This window comes from Mya arenaria, chromosome 5, assembly GCF_026914265.1.
Source record: "Mya arenaria isolate MELC-2E11 chromosome 5, ASM2691426v1".
NCBI lineage: Eukaryota > Metazoa > Mollusca > Bivalvia > Myida > Myidae > Mya > Mya arenaria.
In genome coordinates, this window is record NC_069126.1 from 57,401,951 (window position 1) to 57,426,321 (window position 24,371).

At 37.6% G+C, this 24,371-nt stretch overlaps 1 protein-coding gene across 1 annotated transcript; it reads left to right on the forward strand.

The window, feature by feature from the left end:
- Window positions 1-1,420: 1,420 nt before the first annotated feature.
- On the forward strand, window positions 1,421-24,371 carry LOC128233396 (uncharacterized). Its single transcript, XM_052947057.1, has 11 exons — window positions 1,421-1,540; window positions 2,690-2,896; window positions 5,887-5,934; window positions 10,660-10,744; window positions 12,468-12,594; window positions 13,190-13,279; window positions 13,812-14,151; window positions 14,390-14,542; window positions 15,017-15,199; window positions 15,766-15,823; window positions 24,101-24,371. Exons 1-11 carry the CDS (start codon window positions 1,435-1,437, stop codon window positions 24,369-24,371), a joined length of 1,668 nt encoding a protein of 555 aa, XP_052803017.1. The 5' UTR covers window positions 1,421-1,434.

Genomic DNA, 24,371 nt, shown 5'->3' on the forward strand with positions numbered 1-24,371 from the left:
AATAAACCATGCTTATTATGCTACTTAATTTTTATGCCATTTAAAATGAATACTGTCATTATCTTTAAGTTATACTCTTCACAGACTCTAACCATTTTACATGTCAACTAGCGGAATTGTGCGTGTGTGGACTGGCCGTACAGCCGGTTATACCTAGTTGACGTTATCACTGTAAACATTGCCCTCTCTTATCCATCTTACTTTTTGTAATTGTATGCATTAATATAATTAGAAACCGCCTTTGTAACGTTACATATTTAAATGTATATATGCTTATATTTCCAGGTCACCAGTTCATTGTTAAGTGTTGTTATGTTCTGTATGTTTGTTATTCATGTCGGAAAATAGCTCATTGAGCTAATGTTTCTTGTTATCATATACCCGACTTTAAATAAAGATTCTTGTATCTTGTATCTTGTATACAAAACAAAAAAACATACACGTGTGTTTCGTTTGCTATGGCACCGTTTTATTTTTAAAAGAAAATGGGTAAAACTTTAAAACGCTATACCATGTGTTAAACTCCATATAGTTTTTTCTTATTACTTATTTCTCATATTCAAAATCATCATCATCATCATCATGGTCATCGTCATCGTCATCATCATTATCATCATCATCATCTGCATCATCATAACCACCATCATCTTCATCATCGTCATCGTCATCGTCATCATCATCATCATCATCATCATTTTTCATCATCATCATCATCATCATCATCATCATCATCATCATCATCATTGTCGTCGTCGTGGTCGTCGTCATCGCCGGCCCCGCCACAATCAACATTACCCCTATCATCACCACCACCACCACCATCATGCAGCGTTTAAGTTATGGTGCATTTTACATATTGCAACGTAAAACTTTGTATATTTGTAGCATATTTCAGCTAAGTGTTATGATACATGACGTTGTATAAGTCTGTACTAGCAGACAGACTTTAAAAACAGTTATAAATTTATGTAAATGCCACTTAAATTCAATTGTGGATAGAAACCTGTACTGGCCCAAATTTCTCGAATTTTTTGAAGCTTAAAAAAGGTTAAGTGGCTTACCTCACTAAGGCCTAAAAATCTTTAGAATGTAACTATTACACAAATCATATCAACACAAAAAGTGAGCTAAGCCTTATCCTGTTGCAAGGGACTTAAGATGTTTCGAAAAATTGGGGCCAGATAGTCGTTTTGAAAGATCATGAGAAAGTAGGGTTTATGGGCTTTGAACCCATTAAGGCATGTGCATGGGCTTGGGCGACAGACATACATGTTTACCACAATACCATCCAATCTGGCATAATGAGAGTGCCGTTCACGAACAAACATATAGGCTTAACCTTATCTCGTCTTCAGAATGCTCATCCTTATTGGTATGGTACTTTGTGTGGCCACTTCACTTGGTCAACTCACTGGCGGTAGCACTTCCGGTCCCATGGCAGTGACTTCCGGTGGATCGAGCTCGGGGTCCTTTATGCCAATGCCTCCTCAGGCTCCCAACGCGATACACCACGTGGGCGTCTCGTACAACTTACTGAAAGGTAAGTACAGCACGAGGCATTCGTGTGCCCTGCTGTCAACTATTTAATTTAAACTGATGCCTTATAGTTAAGTCTCGTTTATTTTCCATGCTTCTCTCATTTTCGAATTACAATATCATTTGTCCAAAGCGAAACACGACACAAATGCGACTTAGGGTTTTTTGTTGCTTTAGTTTCATTTTTGGTTTAAAGGGTTTCGGCGGTGGAAACCGGTTTCGAAAGTTTTGCTCAAAGTAACAAATGCTGGTTTTGTGTACAGCTTCAACAACATGATGCAGCTTCTGCATGCAGCCATTACTTCTGAGTTTCTATAAGACGATGATAACGCAGATGGTCGTTTGCCTGTTTTAACGAAATGATTTATCTACACATGTGTTGGATCACTGTCCGCCATGTTGTTTTTGCAAAGTGAACTAGTTTTCGAATGAAACGGACCGAAGAAACCGCCTCCGGAGGGGACTTCGATGGTTTCTTAAACCAGTTTCGGTTTTTGTAAAACAAACGATACAACCGTTTTTCTTTTAATTTGAAACTGTTACAACGAATACACAGTTCGTGAAACTGATGTTAAACCATAATTAGTCTATTACCGACACAAACGCCGTAAGTAACAACTGAGAAGTTTACATTTCATTGTAAAATTTAATATGTTCAATTTTTTTTCATAAACACGTCATAATATCTACGGATATCTACGGATCTACATATATAGTAGCCTTCGGATCTACATATAAAGTAGCCTTCGGATCTACATATATAGTAGCCTTCGGATCTACATATAAAGTAGCCTTCGGATCTACATATAAAGTAGCCTTCGGATCTACATATATAGTAGCCTTCGGATCTACATATAAAGAAGCCTTCGGATCTACATATAAAGTAGCCTTCGGATCTACATATAAAGTAGCCCTCAAATCTGCATATATAATATCCATCGAACCTACATAACTTGATGATAGTAGCCTTCTTATCTACATAAATAGTAGCCTTCTTATCTACATAAATAAAAGCAATCGAAGCTCTGCTTCTTCCGAAATTGCAACCTTGTGTGTGACGTCTTGTCTTGTTGCCGTGTGTGACGTCATGTATTTTCTAACTACTTACTAATGCCATCATTAAATTACATGTAGTATAATTCCTTCTAACCAGGCAATCCTGATGGGGAGTATTGGTCCACGGGCGGAGAGGACCCCGGTGTTGACCTTACCAGGAAAATCTTCACAATAAGCAGCGGGAATCAGCCTCCTGAAGTGATCATGGAACACCATGATGGCTGCCAGAACTCTCATGGCTTTAATCTGTTCTATAGCCCGGAGTCGTACCAAGAAAAACTCTTCATAAATGTGCAAACTTCCGGTAATGTTCAAAAATCGTCTTAACAATTCTGTGAATTGCCCAAGGCCCGCATGGGCATAAGAGTTTAATATACATGCTTAGATGAACATTATAGTTATACAAGTATCAAAGACATAGATAAACCAGAGGATATAGGTAGACCGAGATCGCTCACATAAACACATGTCTTGTTTTATTCTTATGTATGACGTCTTGTGTTGTGCCCGTGTGTGATGTATTTGCGTGTGGCGTCTTGAGTTGTGCCCGTGGGCGAGGTTGATCGGTCGTGTGGTTCTTGTGTGTGACGTCTTGTGTTCTATCCGTGGGCGAGGTTGAGCGCTCGTGCTGCTTTTGGGTATGACGTGTTGTCCCGTGAGCGTGGTTGAGCGCCCTTGCTGTTCTTATGTGTGACGTACTGTGGTGTGCCCGTGGGCGATGTTGAGCGCCCTTGCTGTTCTTGTGTGTTACGTACTGTGTTGTGCCCGTGGGCGAGGTTGAGCGCTCTTGCTGTTCTTGTGTGTGACGTACTGTGTTGTCCCGTTAGCGTGGTTGAGCTCCCTTGCTGTTCTTATGTGTGACGTACTGTGTTGTGACCGTGGGCGATGTTGAGCGCCCTTGCTGTTCTTGTGTGTGACGTACTGTGTTGTGACCGTGGGCGAGGTTGAGCGCCCTTGCTGTTCTTATGTGTGACGTACTGTATTGTGCCCGTCGGCGATGTTGAGCGCTCTTGTTGTTCTTGTGTTTGACGTACTGTGTTGTGTCCGTGTGTAAGGTTGAGGGCTCTTGTGGTTCTTGTGTGTGACGTACTGTGTTGGGCCGGTGTTCGAGGTTGAGCGCTCTTGCTGTTCTTGTATGTGATGTTCTGTGTTGTGCAGGTGGGCGAGGATGAGCGCTCTCCTGCTATTCGTGTGTGTGGCGTACTGTGTTGTGCCGTTGGGCGAGGTTGAGCGCTCTTGCTTTTCTTGTGTGTGACGTTCTGTGTTGTGCCGGTGGGGGAGGATGAGCGCTCTTGCTGTTCTTGTGTGTGACGTACTGTGTTGTGTCCGTGTGTAAGGTTGAGCGCTCTTGTGGTTCTTGTGGGTGACGTACTGTGTTGTGTCCGTGGGCGAGGTTGAGCGTTCATGTGGTTCTTGTTTGTGATGTCTTTGTTTGTATCCATGGGTGAAGTTGGGCACTCTTTGATGGTCTTATGTGTGACGTGCTGTGTTGTGTCCGTGTGTTAGGATGAGCGCTTATGTGGTTCTTGTGTGTGACCTACTGTGTTGTGCCCGTATGTGAGGTTGAGCGCTCTTGCTGTTATTGTGTGTGACGTTCTGTGTTGTGTCCGTGTGTTTGGATGAGCGCTCTTGCTGTTCTTGTGTGTGACGTACTGTGTTGTGCCCATATGTGTGGTCGAACGCTCTTGCTGTTATTGTGTGTGACGTACTGTGTTGTGCCCGTATGTGAGGTTGAGCGCTCTTGCTGTTCTTGTGTGTTTCGTACTGTGTTGTGCCCGTATTTGTGGTTGAGTGCTCTTGCTGTTCTTGTGTGTGACGTACTGTGTTGTCCCCGTGGGCGAGGTTGAGCGCACTTGTTGGTTTTGTGTGCGACATCTTAAGTTGTACCCAAATGTGAGGTTGTGCGCTCTTGTGTGTGACGTACTGTGTTGTCCCCTTGTGTGAGGTTGAGCGCTCTTGTGGTTCTTGTGTGTGACGTCTGGTGTTGTACCCAAATTTGAGGTTGTTCGCTCTTGTGTGTGACGTACTGTGTTGTACCCGAAGACGAGGCTGAGCGCTCTTGTGGTTCTTGTGTGTGACGTACTGTGGTGTGCCCGTATGTGAGGTTGAGCGCTCTTGCTGTTCTTGTGTGTGACGTACTGTGTTGAGCCCATAGACGAGGTTGAGCGCTCTTGTGGTTCTTGTGTGTGACGTCTTGAGTTATACACGTGCGTGATGTCTTGATTTGTGCCTGTGGGCGAGGTTGTTCGCTATTGTGGTTCTTGTGTGTGACGTCTTGAGTTATACACATGTGTGACGTTCTGAATTGTGTCCATAGACGAGGTTGTTCGCTATTGTGGTTCTTGTGTGTGACGTCTTGAGTTATACACGTGTGTGACGTTCTGTTTTGTGCCCATGGACGTGGTTGAGCGCTCTTGTGGTTCTTGTGTGCGACGTCTTGAGTTATACACGTGTATGACGTTCTGTGTTGTCCCCATAGACGAGGTTGTTCGCTCTTGTGGTTCTTGTGTGTGACGTCTTGAGTTATACACGTGCGTGATGTCTTGTTTTGTGCCTGTGGGCAAGGTTGAGCGCTCTTTATGTTCTTGTGTGTGACGTCTTGTCTTGTACCCGTGTGTGACGTCATGTATTGTGCCTGTGCTTGAGGTTGAGCGTTCATGTGGTTCTTGTGTGTGATTTCTTGGTTTGTGCCCACGGGTGAAGTTGAGCTATCTTTGATGATCTTATGTGTGACGTCTTGTCAAGTGCCGTGTGTGTGACGTCTTGTCAAGTGCCCGTGTGTGTGACGACGTGTCAAGTGCCCGTGTGTGTGACGTCTTGTCAAGTGCCCGTGTGTGTGACGTATTGTGTTGTGCCTGAGTTTGAGGTTGAGCGCTCATGTGGTTCTTGTGTATGATGTGTTTAGTTAGGTCCATGTTTGATGTTGAGCTTCTTTGATGGTCTTGTGTTTGACGTCTTGTCTTGGATCCTGGTGTGACGTACTGTGTTGTGCCTGTGTTTCAGGTTGAGCGCTCATTTGGTTCTTGCGTTTGACGTCTTGTCGTGTGCCCATGTGGGACGTCGTTCACTTGACTGTATTATGATAGTTCTGTATATTTGTTTTTTTGTTTAAAAGCGTTGTTTCTCTTGTTTAGTGTTTGTTCGGCCTTGGTTATTACGCCGATAAACAGAATCTTGGTTAAAATGTACTGGCTGGCTCTGTATCTTTCGTTGTTAATACCGTTCAATGAATGAGCATCACCTTAAGTTTCCTTTACTCTTAAATAATATATAGTGTATACTATTTTCTTACAGGTGCTAGCGACGCTGCCCTCAAACCATATGCCTTTTCTGTGAGCTCAGGTAAGTAAATTTATTACTGGACAAAAATCGCCTGCTCCCGAACCCCCGTCACATCATACCAAATACTCCTACATTTTCTAGCCGAATCCTGTGTTACAGGTACAGGTACAAATACGTTTCATTGATTCAACGTTTCATTGATTAAATACGTTTCACTGATTTTGGGACTCGAGAATGTTTTGGTTGATCACTTTGGTTTTACAATGTTCATCGTTACTGACCACCAGACGGTTAACGAACTCTTTTTTTACATGTTCAAGGACGATTTTACATGTTGATTGTTACAAGCTACATATGGTTTTACAATGTTCGTTGTTATAGGCTACATGTGTTTTTACAATGTTCGTTGTTATAGGCTACATGTGTTTTTACAATGTTCGTTGTTATAGGCTACATGTGTTTTTACAATGTTCGTTGTTATAGGCTACATGTGGTTTTACAATGTTCGTTGTTATAGGCTACATGTGGTTTTACAATGTCCGTTGTTATAGGCTGCATGTGGTTTTACAATGATCGTTGTTATAGGCTACATGTGGTTTTACAATGTTCGTTGTTATGGGCTACATGAGGTTTTACAATGTTCGTTGTTATAGGCTACATGTGTTTTTACAATGTTCGCTGTTATAGGCTACATGAGGTTTTACAATGTTCGTTGTTATAGGCTACATGAGGTTTTACAATGTTCGTTGTTATAGGCTGCATGTGGTTTTACAATGATCGTTGTTATAGGCTACATGTGGTTTTACAATGTTCGTTGTTATAGGCTACATGTGGTTTTACAATGTTCGTTGTTATAGGCTACATGTGGTTTTACAATGTTCGTTGTTATAGGCTACATGTGGTTTTACAATGTTCGTTGTTATAGGCTACATGTGGTTTTACAATGTTCGTTGTTATAGGCTACATGTGGTTTTACAATGTTCGTTGTTATAGGCTACATGTGTTTTTACAATGTTCGTTGTTATAGGCTGCATGTGGTTTTACAATGATCGTTGTTATAGGCTACATGTGGTTTTACAATGTTCGTTGTTATAGGTTCATGTGTTTTTACAATGTTCGTTGTTATAGGCTACATGTGGTTTTACAATGTTCGTTGTTATAGGCTACATGTGGTTTTACAATGTTCGTTGTTATAGGTTCATGTGTTTTTACAATGTTCGTTGTTATAGGCTACATGTGGTTTTACAATGTTCGTTGTTATAGGTTCATGTGTTTTTACAATGTTCGTTGTTATAGGCTACATGTGTTTTTACAATGTTCGTTGTTATAGGCTACATGTGGTTTTACAATGTTCGTTGTTATAGGCTACATGTGTTTTTACAATGTCCGTTGTTATAGGCTGCATGTGGTTTTACAATGTTCGTTGTTATAGGCTACATGTGGTTTTACAATGTTCGTTGTTATAGGCTACATGAGGTTTTACAATGTTCGTTGTTATAGGCTACATGTGGTTTTACAATGTTCGTTGTTATAGGATACATGTGTTTTTACAATGTTCGTTGTTATAGGCTACATGAGGTTTTACAATGTTCGTTGTTATAGGCTACATGTGGTTTTACAATGTTCGTTGTTATAGGCTACATGTGGTTTTACAATGTTCGTTGTTATAGGCGACATGAGGTTTTACAATGTTCGTTGTTATAGGCTACATGTGGTTTTACAATGTTCGTTGTTATAGGCTACATATGGTTTTACAATGTTCGTTGTTATAGGCTACATGTGGTTTTACAATGTTCGTTGTTATAGGCTACATATGGTTTTACAATGTTCGTTGTTATAGGCTACATGTGGTTTTACAATGTTCGTTGTTATAGGCTACATGTGTTTTTACAATGTTCGTTGTTATAGGATACATGTGTTTTTACAATGTTCGTTGTTATAGGCTACATGTGGTTTTACAATGTTCGTTGTTATAGGCTACATGTGGTTTTACAATGTTCGTTGTTATAGGCTACATGTGGTTTTACAATGTTCGTTGTTATAGGCTACATGTGGTTTTACAATGTTCGTTGTTATAGGCTACATGTGGTTTTACAATGTTCGTTGTTATAGGCTACATGTGTTTTTACAATGTTCGTTGTTATAGGATACATGTGTTTTTACAATGTTCGTTGTTATAGGCTACATGTGGTTTTACAATGTTCGTTGTTATAGGCTACATGTGGTTTTACAATGTTCGTTGTTATAGGCTACATGTGTTTTTACAATGTTCGTTGTTATAGGCTACATGAGGTTTTACAATGTTCGTTGTTATAGGCTACATGTGGTTTTACAATGTTCGTTGTTATAGGATACATGAGGTTTTACAATGTTCGTTGTTATAGGCTACATGTGGTTTTACAATGTTCGTTGTTATAGGCGACATGAGGTTTTACAATGTTCGTTGTTATAGGCTACATGTGGTTTTACAATGTTCGTTGTTATAGGCTACATATGGTTTTACAATGTTCGTTGTTATAGGCTACATGTGGTTTTACAATGTTCGTTGTTATAGGCTACATATGGTTTTACAATGTTCGTTGTTATAGGCTACATGTGGTTTTACAATGTTCGTTGTTATAGGATACATGTGGTTTTACAATGTTCGTTGTTATAGGCTACATGTGGTTTTACAATGTTCGTTGTTATAGGCTACATGTGGTTTTACAATGTTCGTTGTTATAGGCTACATGTGGTTTTACAATGTTCGTTGTTATAGGCTACATGTGGTTTTACAATGTTCGTTGTTATAGGCTACATGAGGTTTTACAATGTTCGTTGTTATAGGCTACATGTGGTTTTACAATGTTCGTTGTTATAGGCTACATGAGGTTTTACAATGTTCGTTGTTATAGGCTGCATGTGGTTTTACAATGTTCGTTATTATAGGCTACATGTGGTTTGTGGTTTTACAATGTTCGTTGTTATAGGCTACATGTGTTTTTACAATGTTCGTTGTTATAGGCTACATGAGGTTTTACAATGTTCGTTGTTATAGGCTACATGTGTTTTTGCAATGTTCGTTGTTATAGGCTACATGAGGTTTTACAATGTTCGTTGTTATAGGCTGCATGAGGTTTTGCAATGTTCGTTGTTATAGGCTACATGAGGTTTTGCATTGTTCGTTGTTATAGGCTGCATGAGGTTTTACAATGTTCGTTGTTATAGGCTACATGAGGTTTTACAATGTTCGTTGTTATAGGCTACATGAGGTTTTACAATGTTCGTTGTTATAGGCTACATGAGGTTTTACAATGTTCGTTGTTATAGGCTACATGTGGTTTTACAATGTTCGTTGTTATAGGCTGCATGTGGTTTTACAATGTTCGTTGTTATAGGCTACATGAGGTTTTACAATGTTCGTTGTTATAGGCTACATGAGGTTTTACAATGTTCGTTGTTATAGGCTACATGTGGTTTTACAATGTTCATTGTTATAGGCTACATGTGGTTTTACAATGTTCGTTGTTATAGGCTGCATGTGGTTTTACAATGTTCGTTGTTATAGGCTACATGTGGTTTTACAATGTTCGTTGTTATAGGCTACATGTGGTTTTACAATGTTCGTTGTTATAGGCTACATGTGGTTTTACAATGTTCGTTGTTATAGGCTGCATGTGGTTTTACAATGTTCGTTGTTATAGGCTGCATGTGGTTTTACAATGTTCGTTGTTATAGGCTACATGTGGTTTTACAATGTTCGTTGTTATAGGCTACATGTGTTTTTACAATGTTCGTTGTTATAGGCTACATGTGGTTTTACAATGTTCGTTGTTATAGGCTACATATGGTTTTACAATGTTCGTTGTTATAGGCTACATGTGTTTTTACAATGTTCGTTGTTATAGGCTACATGTGTTTTTACAATGTTCGTTGTTATAGGCTACATGTGGTTTTACAATGTTCGTTGTTATAGGCTACATATGGTTTTACAATGTTCGTTGTTATAGGCTACATGTGGTTTTACAATGTTCGTTGTTATAGGCTACATGAGGTTTTACAATGTTCGTTGTTATAGGCTACATGAGGTTTTACAATGTTCGTTGTTATAGGCTACATGAGGTTTTACAATGTTCGTTGTTATAGGCTACATGAGGTTTTACAATGTTCGTTGTTATAGGCTACATGTGGTTTTACAATGTTCGTTGTTATAGGCTACATGAGGTTTTACAATGTTCGTTGTTATAGGCTACATGAGGTTTTACAATGTTCGTTGTTATAGGCTACATGTGGTTTTACAATGTTCGTTGTTATAGGCGACATGAGGTTTTACAATGTTCGTTGTTATAGGCTACATGAGGTTTTACAATGTTCGTTGTTATAGGCGACATGAGGTTTTACAATGTCCGTTGTTATAGGCTACATGTGGTTTTACAATGTTCGTTGTTATGGGCTACATGAGGTTTTACAATGTTCGTTGTTATGGGCTACATGAGGTTTTACAATGTTCGTTGTTATGGGCTACATGAGGTTTTACAATGTTCGTTGTTATAGGCTACATGTGGTTTTACAATGTTCGTTGTTATAGGCTACATGAGGTTTTACAATGTTCGTTGTTATAGGCGACATGAGGTTTTACAATGTTCGTTGTTATAGGCGACATGAGGTTTTACAATGTTCGTTGTTATGGGCTACATGAGGTTTTACAATGTTCGTTGTTATAGGCTACATGAGGTTTTACAATGTTCGTTGTTATAGGTTCATTGTTATAGGCTACATGTGGTTTTACAATGTTGATTGTTACAGGCTACCAGGCTGTCTTACAACAAACATCAAAACACCACTACATATTCCAGGATGCAACCTCCTACTGTAAAATAGGACACGTCAGGTACTGAGGGAAGTTCATTTTGGTTTGGGTTCGGCTAGGCATATAACTATGTATAACACACGAACATAAGCTCTGTAAATCTTTCAAACCCACTGTACAGCAAGGTATACATTTAACTGTAAATATAGAAAGGATCTGTCACGGGTCGTCATGTATTACACAATTTATTCAACGACCTTTGGACGTTTGCTAGTAAACAAGCCTTTGGTGAGCTTTCTATCATTTTCCTTGACGAAGCAAACTGACGAAGTAATTTCCTGCGCTACCGGCATAGCAGAAATGTGGTACATGAAATGATTTAAAACATAATTTATATGTATTTTTTTTTATATCTGTCTCATTCGGTAAGATGACGTCACAATTTGTTGTATGTTCATCTCCCCATTTTATGTTTAAAATACAGAAAATGATGAACGCTTCAAGACAATCATTATATTATATTTTCTTCTTATTATCTAAATAGAAAATGGGATACTTTATTCAATTAAATAATTTACAAAAGAATTTTTTTAGAAATAAACGTATGACTTGCTAGAATATTACAAATTAAGCATATTATTGTTACCAAATCAGTTGTTTACAATCTTGCGGAGTGATAGAAAGATATTGAGATGGTGTTAAGCGGCTGTATATAATAATATTTTTTATCTATATAGTATGTAATAAGCCCCTGCTTTATTCACACTATACTTATTTGCTTAAATATTGCCTTGTCATTCGGTATAATTCAATATTACAATGTAATACTTCGAAATAGAATACCGCCTACGCCGATATTGATTGAAGGCGTGTCATTCGTCCATTCACCATTAATGTCAAGTTTAATCATTGTTTTTAATTGAATGCATTGTATGGTTCCTGTCGATCTCTCGTATGTAGGTCTTAGGCTATTGACACGGTTATCGTTAACTAATAGGTCACATAAAGGGGCATTATAAAGGTTGAGGCAATTTTCTTAATTTCTTAATTTAAATCCATTATTTTTATGAACTCATTTGACTTTAATGATAAAAAGCATATGCTTTGTGTACAAGTGTGTCATCAACCCACCTTGTGTCCCTTTAAAGAGACATTCCTGGATTTGGGAAAATCATTTCTTTATACTCAGTAAATGAGTAAAGCAAGTGGAGCAAGGCCTATTAAACATGAAGTATTGCCGAACTAGTTGATTACGGGAAACAGACGGCCAAAATGAAAACCTTGTTCTAAAGTACGTCCTATATTAACTAAAACACTTAAATGTTTACAACGTCGGCCGCAATTATGAAATGCGTTCATATTCGATTTTGCATTTGTATCCATTGCTTACATGACGCCAGTTAATATCTCCATTTGGTTAAACAGTTACGACCATCTATATTACGGTGGTTTTTGCGGCACGTCAATAAACAATTTGGTTCCTGTTAATATTTGTTTCTGTTTCTAGATACAAATAAACTATTCCTCTGTCTTCAATTTAAATACATGGTTACGAATTTGATACTTTAAGTCGAGTGCTGTTTATTGTACATATGTCAAAAGTGTTTAACAATGATCAGGGGAAGGCAATCTCACTATAGTGTCCGCCTCCGTCCAAGGGCACGGTCTCTTGACCCTTCAAGGTGATCACCAGAACCCGGTTTTACCCATGAAACGGATATGAATATTTTGCTGTTCTCACAATTGAGCTTAAAATGATGTGAACTAAAATAAAAGTATGTGTATTTGTTCTTTATCATACCAGATACTCTATGAACCTGGCGTCCGTTGACAAGTACCCGGTGACTCGAGAGTTTGCGAGCGATGTCTGCAGCCTGCCCACCACCTACAACCACGACACGTATATGCAGTTCATCGAAACCTGGGGAACGGTCCGTCTTTTTCTATAGAATTAAAGTTTTAACTTCACTTTATCTTTTTAAAGAAACGCGTAATTGTGCAGTGCAGTAGAGGTTTTAGTAAAAAACAAATGAAATGACGGGTATTATATTTTTTAGATTTTAGTTATTCTTTTTTATTTACCGAAGATATTAAAACATTGTGAGATATATGTGTATAAAGTGGCGATATTGACGTTTCAATCAAATTGTATCATTAACTGCATTTTATCATTTCGTGAGGTAACGTGGAATAAAACAGTAACAATACACTTAAACTAATAAAGGTATAATTAGTATTTGAAACGTAATTCTGTGCATTGCTGTTTCATACTCGTGAAATGTTATGTGCGGTTATAACTTTGTTATAATCAAATCCTGTTCTTTGTTTTGATACTCATATTATACTACCGGGACTGAATCTTACACAATTCGTATTTTAAGAGGCTTACCTTAATATCCAAATGTTCTGATCCGTTGCGAAAGAAAAGGCATATGAAAATAGTGTTTTACTGTAAAAGGTTTATTTTCTCTTTCGTTGAGAAGTAATTGTTCAAATGTTGATACGTTTATTTCTCTATTTCTTAAGCACATTATGACGGAAGTGACCATCGGCAAGGCCAGTACAAACCGCTACATGGCCCATCTCCGGGACATCTTTGATTTCGTCGTGTTCAATGTATGTAGTATGTACTGGATGGAGAAGATTTGTGTATAGTTTATTGTTTATAGTGTTGATGTTTTTAAATCGATGTGGGATATTCGTACCCGCGATGTTACGTTTATTTAGTTCGAAAGACTCTTACTTCATCGTTGCGAAATGTCGTTAACCTAGGTTAAAGCAATTATTTAATGTTCAGTGCATTCATAGTTACCACAACATTTAAAACTGGCGATATTTTACTAGTTATGTAATGTATGTCGCCGACATTCCAGGCGACTAGGCTTGTCCCTGTAGTTTCCATAGTGATGTATAATCAGTTTAATGTCACTTAGTATCTAATGGCACCATCTCTTCGAAATGAAAAAATGACATACATCACACATCTTCTACGAAACATTATAACTGTTCTTAGGCTGTTGAATATAAATGTCACGCTGAACTTTGAAGTGTTCATCATAACAATAAGAACATAGTTCAAATATTAAACCTTACATTTATATACATCTTAAACAAAGGTAACTTAAACTATATTGGATAACTTTGACAGGTGTCTGACGATCTCAGCATGGGAGGTCCTCAAGACGGTTTCCAGACCTCCTACGTCATCGATATCGACTCCTTCAAGTTCCGCCACGAGTACAAGTACATTGTGGGCGTTTTCGAGGACCAATTGAATATCGGTGACATGTATTACAATGACGTCATCGCTAAGACACTGATGACGATTGATTCAGCGCTGGATGCCAAATATTGGCAGTATCTGCAGTATTACACCGGTCAACACCTGTGCCCAATGGACGCTGGCAGCAAACTAATTACCTGGAAAACAAATATTGCTCGAGCTCTCTCCGAGTATCCAACATTCAAAAATGCTGTACAACCAGCCAGTAGGACTTTATTTACCATTAATTTTCACCTAATCGTATGCATATATACTATTGTGTATGTTTGCAAAACAGTAATTGTTTATTTTATGCTCGGCGAGCAATAAGATATTATATAACATATACAACCTTCTAACTGTTTAAATCACTCATAACACGGAAATATAACGATTGTAAAATCCTACTGTATATATGTTCAACCAAAATATTAAAATCATTCTTAATGTATTTACAACTGTAGAGCAGGCACTGTCCATGCCCGCCACGTGGCCCCTAGGAGCATACTCCATGCCCAAACCCACTTCCGGGTGCCCGACCAGCTTTGTTGAGGGAGCCTTGACTCTACCCCAAGCCTCTCACAGCGGCGCTGTGCCTTCTGGATTAAATATGGACGGTCAGTTGATAAATTCACATCCGGATCTGTCAAATAAACCCAGACATTCTTTAATGTAATGTAATGCAAAGTGAAACATTATTTGTCATTCTGTTTTAACCAGTTTGCTTTAAAGGTATGTTCATTCTCTATACCGACATTTCAAGATAGTTTACAACTTCTTTTCGCCTCTATATTGACATTATATAACATAAGAAAAGAAATGTTATCAGAATAAATGGTAAATTGTTAAACATGAATGAAGCTCAGATAGGTAACGTTTGCAGCTTCCTTCTATAATGAATAGCAACATATTGTACATATTAAGTTGAATGTGTCTTGACTTTTAAACCGCAGTTAACATACCCAGACTCTATTCTTTAATCATTTTATATAGTCCTTTTCTTATTCTATTCATTCATTTTACTAAGCGAACGACCATAAAATAAAATAAAATTATACAATCAATTATATATAAATATAAATATTCAACAGGAACATTCACACAGGCATCCTACACGCTAAAGTACTGTACGAAGGAGGATCCAAGTCCGAGTAGTTACGACATCTACTGGCCGAGGGGAGACTACTGCATTCAACAGTATGACAACAGGTGCCCGTACGCCTTTAGACAGGGAAAGATCATGCTGAAGTTGCCTAGCGCGTCTTCAAAAACTGGTAAGGATCACAGTTTTAATATCAGTTGTGTTGGATACATTAGCGGATGCAGGGGAGAAGGCGCACCGTTTTTTTTAAACATAATAAATATGGGAGAAAACCAGTAATAAAATACGCATAAAATGCACCATTTCAGACTAGGAATTGTTAAAATGTCCGTGGGGGAGAAGCCTCATACCCACTTCCAAATGTTTTCGTTTAAGAGGGAAGTGGGCAAGCCAATGGCTTACACTAAGAAGTTAAGCCCCCTCTAACGCCAAATTCTGGACCGCCCCTTGGATATGTCAAACGCATCGTAACACACTGAACTTTCATCGACGACATTCCAAAAGCTGTAGCTTTCAGTTCAAAACATTTCAGTGAAATTGAATCATTGAATTGACAAAACATACCCTAACAGTGCAACCTACTCGGTCTATTTAAACAGATACACCATGCCTTTCTTACCACATAAAAACACAATGAAATATTTAATACTTGAAAACATATCAATAGGCACCCCTGCGACATCAGGTTAACTCCTTACACTTGAGTATCGATTGACACATAATATTCTTAAACTCCAGGAACCTTGCCGACAGGGACATATGGACAGGTCTCAACCGAACTACAGTTTTGCTGCAGGTATACTCGTACTTGAATATTTTAGTGACTTTGCAAATTCAGTACAGAGTAGCGTTAATCTTTATGGAGACATAAAGGTGTCCGCTGTACATTTACGCAAGTTTTGGATGTCTGATGACCCCTTATTATTTATGGAGACATTAAGGTGTCCCCTGTACATATATGTAAGTTTTGGATGTCTGATGACCCCTTATTATTTATGGAGACATTAAGGTGTCCGCTGTACATATACGTAAGATTTGGATGCCTGGTGACCCCTTATTATTTATGGAGACATTAAGGTGTCCGCTGTACATATACGTAAGTTTTGGATGCCTGGTAACCCCTTATTATTTATGGAGACATAAAGCTGTCCGCTGTACATATACGTAAGATTTGGATGCCTGGTGACCCCTTATTATTTATGGAGACATTAAGGTGTCCGCTGTACATATACGTAAGTTTTGGATGCCTGGTGACCCCTTATTATTTATGGAGACATTTAGGTGTCTATATGTAAGTTTTAGTACATAAGTTTTAGATGCCTGGTGACCCCTTATTATTTATGGAGATATTAAGGTGTCCGCTGTACATATACGTAAGTTTTAGATACCTGGTGACCCCTTATTATTTATGGAGACATTAAGGTGTCCGCTGTACATATATGTAAGTTTTGGATGTCTGATGACCCCTTATTATTTATGGAGACATTAAGGTGTCCGCTGTACATATACGCAAGTTTTGGATGTCTGATGACCCCTTATTATTTATGGAGACATTAAGGTGTCCGCTGTACATATATGTAAGTTTTGGATGTCTGATGACCCCTTATTATTTATGGAGACATTAAGGTGTCCGCTGTACATATACGCAAGTTTTGGATGTCTGATGACCCCTTATTATTTATGGAGACATTAAGGTGTCCGCTGTACATATATGTAAGTTTTGGATGTCTGATGACCCCTTATTATTTATGGAGACATTAAGGTGTCCGCTGTACATATATGTAAGTTTTGGATGCATGGTGACCCCTTATTATTTATGGAGACATTAAGCTGTCCGCTGTACATATACGTAAGATTTGGATGCCTGGTGACCCCTTATTATTTATGGAGACATTAAGGTGTCCGCTGTACATATATGTAAGTTTTGGATGTCTGGTGACCCCTTATTATTTATGGAGACATTTAGGTGTCTATATGTAAGTTTTAGTACGTAAGTTTTAGATGCCTGGTGACCCCTTATTATTTATGGAGACATTAAGGTGTCCGCTGTACATATACGTAAGTTTTAGATGCCTGGTGATCCCTTATTATTTATGGAGATATTAAGGTGTCCGCTGTACATATACGTAAGTTTTAGATACCTGGTGACCCCTTATTATTTATGGAGACATTAAGGTGTCCGCTGTACATATACGTAAGTTTTGGATGCCTGGTGACCCCTTATTATTTATGGAGACATTAAGGTGTCCGCTGTACATATACGTAAGTTTTGGATGCCTGGTGACCCCTTATTATTTATGGAGACATTAAGGTGTCCGCTGTACATATACGTAAGTTTTGGATGCCTGGTGACCCCTTATTATTTATGGAGACATTAAGGTGTCCGCTGTACATATACGTAAGTTTTGGATGCCTGGTGACCCCTTATTATTTATGGAGACATTAAGGTGTCCGCTGTACATATACGTAAGTTTTGGATGCCTGGTGACCCCTTATTATTTATGGAGACATTAAGGTGTCCGCTGTACATATACGTAAGATTTGGATGCCTGGTGACCCCTTATTGTTTATGGAGACATTAAGGTGTCCGCTGTACATATACGTAAGATTTGGATGCCTGGTGACCCCTTATTATTTATGGAGACATTAAGGTGTCCACTGTACATATACGTAAGTTTTGGATGTCTGGTGACCCCTTATTATTTATGGAGACATTAAGGTGTCCACTGTACATATACGTAAGTTTTGGATGTCTGGTGACCCTTATTATTTATGGAGACATTAAGGTGTCCGCTGTACATATACGTAAGTTTTGGATGTCTGATAACCCTTATTATTTATGGAGACATTAAGGTGTCCGCTGTACATATACGTAAGATTTGGATGCCTGGTGACCCCTTATTATTTATGGAGACATTAAGGTGTCCGTTGTACATATACGTAAGTTTTGGATGCCTGGTGACCCCTTATTATTTATGGAGACATTAAGGTGTCCGCTGTACATATACGTAAGATTTGGATGCCTGGTGACCCCTTATTATTTATGGAGACATTAAGGTGTCCGCTGTACATATATGTAAGTTTTTGGTTGCCCGGTGACCCCTTATTATTTATGGAGACATTAAGGTGTCCGCTGTACATATATGTAAGTTTTCGGATGCCTGATGACCCCTTATTATTTATGGAGATATTAAGGTGTCCGCTGTACATATACGTAAGATTTGGATGCCTGGTGACCCCTTATTATTTATGGAGACATTAAGGTGTCCGCTGTACATATATGTAAGTTTTTGGTTGCCCGGTGACCCCTTATTATTTATGGAGACATTAAGGTGTCCGCTGTACATATATGTAAGTTTTCGGATGCCTGATGACCCCTTATTATTTATGGAGACATTAAGGTGTCCGCTGTACATATACGTAAGATTTGGATGCCTGATGACCCCTTATTATTTATGGAGACATTAAAGGTGTCCGCTGTACATATACGTAAGATTTGGATGCCTGTTGACCCCTTATTATTTATGGAGACATTAAGGTGTCCGCTGTACATATATGTAAGTTTTGGATGCATGGTGACCCCTTATTATTTATGGAGACATTAAGGTGTCCGCTGTACATATACGTAAGATTTGGATGCCTGGTGACCCCTTATTATTTATGGAGACATTAAGGTGTCCGCTGTACATATATGTAAGTTTTTGGTTGCCCGGTGACCCCTTATTATTTATGGAGACATTAAGGTGTCCGCTGTACATATATGTAAGTTTTCGGATGCCTGATGACCCCTTATTATTTATGGAGATATTAAGGTGTCCGCTGTACATATATGTAAGTTTTGTATGCCTGGTGACCCCTTATTATTTATGGAGACATTAAGGTGTCCGCTGTACATATATGTAAGTTTTTGGATGCCTGGTGACCCTTATTATTTTGTTATCATTTGAAAGGGTTTTATGAGACGAGAAAGAAAGAAAAAAAACTCGGAAAAACCCAAGATATGTAATTTTACATTCAATATCAATATTCATTAGGACCAAGTCCGAACTGTAATATCTTATATTTTATGTTAACTTGGTCATTTTAATTTGTTACATACTAGTATTTAGTAAGCAAACCCTTTTCAAATCTTACCAAATCATATTGGTTCAACAGGCATCACTATTTAACAGTGTTAAGCAATGGATCAATTAAATAAAACGCTCATTTGCGCATCGGATTCTAAATAAGCGGCTATGTGAAATTATCAGTCATGCAATGAAAGCTATCTGAAAAAGTCAATAATGCTATGGAATCGTTTGAAATAATCATTCATGCAATGTAATCGATTTGAACTAATTGGTAATGCAATGAAATGCATGAAAAAAATCGGGTATGCAAAATAGCTGTGTGAAATAGTCTGTCATACAATGGAATCTATGTGAAATAGTCGGTTATGCAATAGACGTTATGTGAAATGATCGGGAAGCTATGTTACATAATTCGTCAAGCAATATAAGCTATGTTTAATGACTAGTTATGTAATGTAAGTTATTTTAACTAATCGGTAATGCAATTAAAGCTATGTGAAATAATCGGTAATACAATTGAAGCTATGTGAAGCAATCGGTAATGCAATTGAAGCCATTTGAAGCAATCGGTTAGGCAATTGAAGCCACGTGAAACAATCAGTAATGCAATGAAGGCCATGTGAACCAATCGGTAATGCAATTGAAGCCATATGAAATAATCGGTAATGCAATTGAAGCTATGTGAAATAATCGATAATGCAATTGAAGCCACGTGAAATAATCGATAATGCAATTGAAGCTATGTGAAAAATCGGTAATGCATTTGAAGCTATGTGAAGCAATCGGTTAGGCAATTGAAGCTTTGTAAAATAATCCGTAATGCAATTGAAGCCAGAGAGATAATCCTTATTATTTTATTCAAATACACAGGAATCAAATGAACAGAATGCTTAGCAGACAGTCAACAAGACACACACAAAGTATTTATTGTCAAACTATACCACATGATATTTCCATTTATTAAAATGTTTGGGTAATCGCCTTGAGACGTTTATGATACAGAACTTGAGGCTAAACGTGATCATAAAAATTGCAGCATAGATCTGACGTCAAAAGACAGTTACTTTACAGTTTAAGGTGGAACGCGACTATGATTTTTTTTTCGAGTTACTGTCTGAAAATTGGTATACGAATAGAAGAGCATATGCCCAATTAGGGACTGTTTTTACATTTTCAATATTCGGAACAGTTTTGAAACTATGACTCCTCAAAATATACCACTGACGTCAATTTCGAGACGTCTCTCATATTTTTGCGTTCCAGCTACAATAACCGATAGTTTCACCAATTCTTCGTTTACAGCTAAGAAATTTAATCCTCAAGTGCGTCTTGTGAAAACGTTCACGCACATATATTTTTCGTTCTCTTGTTTTACGTTATTTATTTAAAATTCGTCTTAAACGTCATTTTTCGCGGGAAAAACGGCGTCGTGTTTCGCTGAAAAAAGTGCGCCTTTCTTTAATTCTTGAAAAAACTGCTCGTTTATTTTTTGATTGTTTTAAATACATGTATTCAATGTTTTATTACAAATCGCCTGATATCAAAAAAAGGGTACCTCACCGACTTCGTTTTTGCGCAATATCAAATAATCTAACCCCTATACCTGTTTCTTTTTCATTACGTATTTTTATAAAACGTTTAGCATGACGTCAATCGTACTATTATTTACGCTAATAAAAGCTTAGTTTTGAATAAACCACTGATCAATAACATATAACAGTTGTTTTTAATTTTAGTTAAATTGATAATTCAACATTGTTTTCTTCTGTTGAATTCCGAATAGTTAACATTATTAAATAATTAAAGCACTGATTATAAATGAACTATAGTTAAAGTGACATGCTTATCCAAAATCCATGCATAAACATTTATAACAAGATCAATTTTGTGTAATAAAACTTTAACTTCTTACTCAATTATGCATTTATGGAAAATATTAAATACTGGTTACAAGATTTTAACCGCGTGTTTAATAACAGAATGCACAAAAACAATAACTTATTGGTGAATGCTAAAATATTTACTGTGGTCTACTCTAATCTCATAATGTAAAAATACCATGTTTTATGCTCATTTCTTTCAAATCAACTCGGTATTTCTCATAAGAACCTTTGTTTTCGACAAGATTTCTGCATCCAAGCGTCAGATCACACACGACCTTACTATCATGGAAGTCAAAAAGACTTATTTTATTTGCATGTAGAATGTAAGCTTTTTATTTATACTTATATATAGCTATATCCTACCTATATAAATATTTTGACAACAATATACTATAATTTTAAACTGTACTATTATTGTATATAATATCATTTATGTTCTATGTCTATCAATGTTTGGATATATTATGAATATGTCCAGCCATGGGGAAAATTAAGATATTAAGTTGAGTTAACATGGGAGAGTAAGTGCGCATCTTTAAATAGTTACTATAAGCTCATTTTGTTAAGGGTTGTTATAGCTTACATACAAACACACGCACAAAAATTACACGTACGCACGCGTAAAAATGCACCCCACACACCATACCACACTCAAGCACGCGTGCACACGCATACATATATGCGCACGCGCTCGCGCTCCCGCACACACACACGCACACACACACACACACACACACACACACACGCGATCATACGCACGCCCATACACGCACACGCACACACACGCTGTCACACACATGTACGCTCTCACACGCAGGCATGTATGTACACACACTCTCGCGCGCGCGCGCATACACACACGCCCGCACGCACGCGTGTACAATACGCACGGCAGGGACATTGAGTGCGGGATAAGGTAGCTATGTTGGCTTCTGTATCATGGGCATTGAATGCATCGCCGAAAGTTGTCTCATGAATTTGCTTGAACGCACGAGAAGCTTTGATTGCGTGGTAAAGTCAGAAAAACAAAATAACTCGTTATGGATTAAAACAAACAATGCATTGATTAACAAAATTAAACATTTTACTGCACTAAAACATTAACTTTAAGATCATCATTTGAGCCATTTGGAACATATATTTTATCATAGTGTGTGTGTGTGCGTGTTCGTGTGTATGGGCGTGCGTGCATGTACGAGTATGTGGGCGTATACGTGCGTTCATGTGAGTGCATTTGTGTGAACTATAACAACCCTTAATAAGATGAGATAATAGAAACAATTCAATGTGATCATTTACAATCAGTGCAAACACAAGTATTAAACACAAATACGATTTACCACAACTTATACTATTGTTTTAATATGCCTTTAAGAATAAATACATATCGAAAACAATGGTTCTTATGAAGAATACCGAGTTTAATTTGAAAAAAAATATGAGACCATAGTAAATTCTTTAGCATTCACCAAAAAAAAAAAAGATTCATTTTTGCGCTTTCTACTATTAAATAAACAGTTACAATCTTGTAATCAGTGAATAATATTTTGTATGAGTTTATTATTTAGTAAGAAGTAAGGGTTTATCAGTCAAAATAAATGTTTGTTATACATGTGGAAATTGATTTGAATAAGAGTTTCACTTTAAAAATTTTGTGTGTTTTAAATTAACGCCGATTGACCCCGTTATATATTGACCACATGAGTCATTTTCTTTCTGTTCAAAGAATGATCGATCATTTTTTAACGTCAATAACTGACCATCCCCCACCCCTCCCCAAACCGTTGCGTAACAAATGACCCTCGTTGAAAATGTTCAAGAGTTATATTCACTACCAAACTTAGTCAATAATATGGTTACCAATATAAGTGGAATTTATTAATTGTATATGTTTTTATTCAACGATAACCGATTGACTACATCAAACTAAGATTCAAGACACTGAACTCTATAGTCGCGTATGTTATAGATCTGTATACTATTACATTTTTCTCCGATAGTGACATACAGAAGAAAACTTGGATGATTTAAAGGGGGAGGGGGGGGGGGGGGTGCACCCCCTCTACTGCCGGGATCCGTTTGTGCTTATTACAATACAGATTTCTGTCGATTATCATTTTTTGGTTTGTTAGTTATATTTTGTGTATGAAATGAGTGTCACACACTGGATTTACTATACTTTTGCTTAGTTTAGAGCATTATAACTGCAGATCTCTACTGATACTTATTAAAGAAATTGGTAACTAATAAAGTAGTAGAACCGTTTATTGTTGTGTTTATACTGTAGATGTATAATTATATAAAAAAACAAAGCACTAATCAGCATAACCACAGCTCATAGCATAGTGACTGGAACGATTATTGATGTGTATTATCAAAATATTATAATTCGGCAAATGAGATTGCTTAATAATTAAGAAAACCTCTCATTAAAATAGCCGCAATTCGATTAACGTCATGCTAAACGTTTAAATACACTACGTATTGAAAAAGAAACAGGTATAGGGGTTATATTATTTGATACTGCGCAAAAACAAAGTCGGTGAGGTACCCTTTTCTTGATATCATGCGATTTGTAATAAAACATTGAATACATGTATTTAAAAAAATAAAAAATTAAACGAGCAGTTTTTTTCAAGAATTAAAGAAAGGCGCACTTTTTTCAGCGAAACACGACGCCGTTTTTTCCCGCGAAAAATGACGTTATAGACGAATTTAGAAACAATGACGTTCAACAAGAGAAAGAAAAATATATGAGCGTGAACGTTATCACAAGACGTACTTTACGTTGAAATTTCATAGCTGTAAACGAAGAATTGATGAAACTATCGGTTATTGTAGCTGGAACGCAAAAATATGACAGACGTCTCAAAATTGACGTCAGTGGCATATTTTGAAAACTCGTAGATTCAAAACTGTTCCGAATATTGAAAAAGTAAAAACAGTCCCTAACTGGGCATATGCTCTTCTATTCGTATACCAATTTTCAGACAGTAACTCGAAAAAAAAATCATAGTCGCGTTCCACCTTAACCTTCAGTTTAAAACTATCACATCACAATTTATCTGAATCTATCATATTGTTGTTCGCTGTTAAATCAAATATCATCTGTGATTTCAGAAATGATACAGTGTATACCCATAAAGCCTTTATGCCAACAGACAAGCCGTTCTACCTTTTCCGTAACCAGCACGGTTGCCAACAAATAAACGGGATGACGTCAACGGAGGAGATGGTGACATTCTATAATGACGTCACGGCTGTTGGGAGTGACAGTCAGACCTATTTGTCCGGAAGTTACCCGTATGTGGAAACTTCCGGCCAAATGGGTAGTAAAGGTGCCGCTTCGTACACTTTGCATTATTGTTATTACACACAAATTACCAAATAA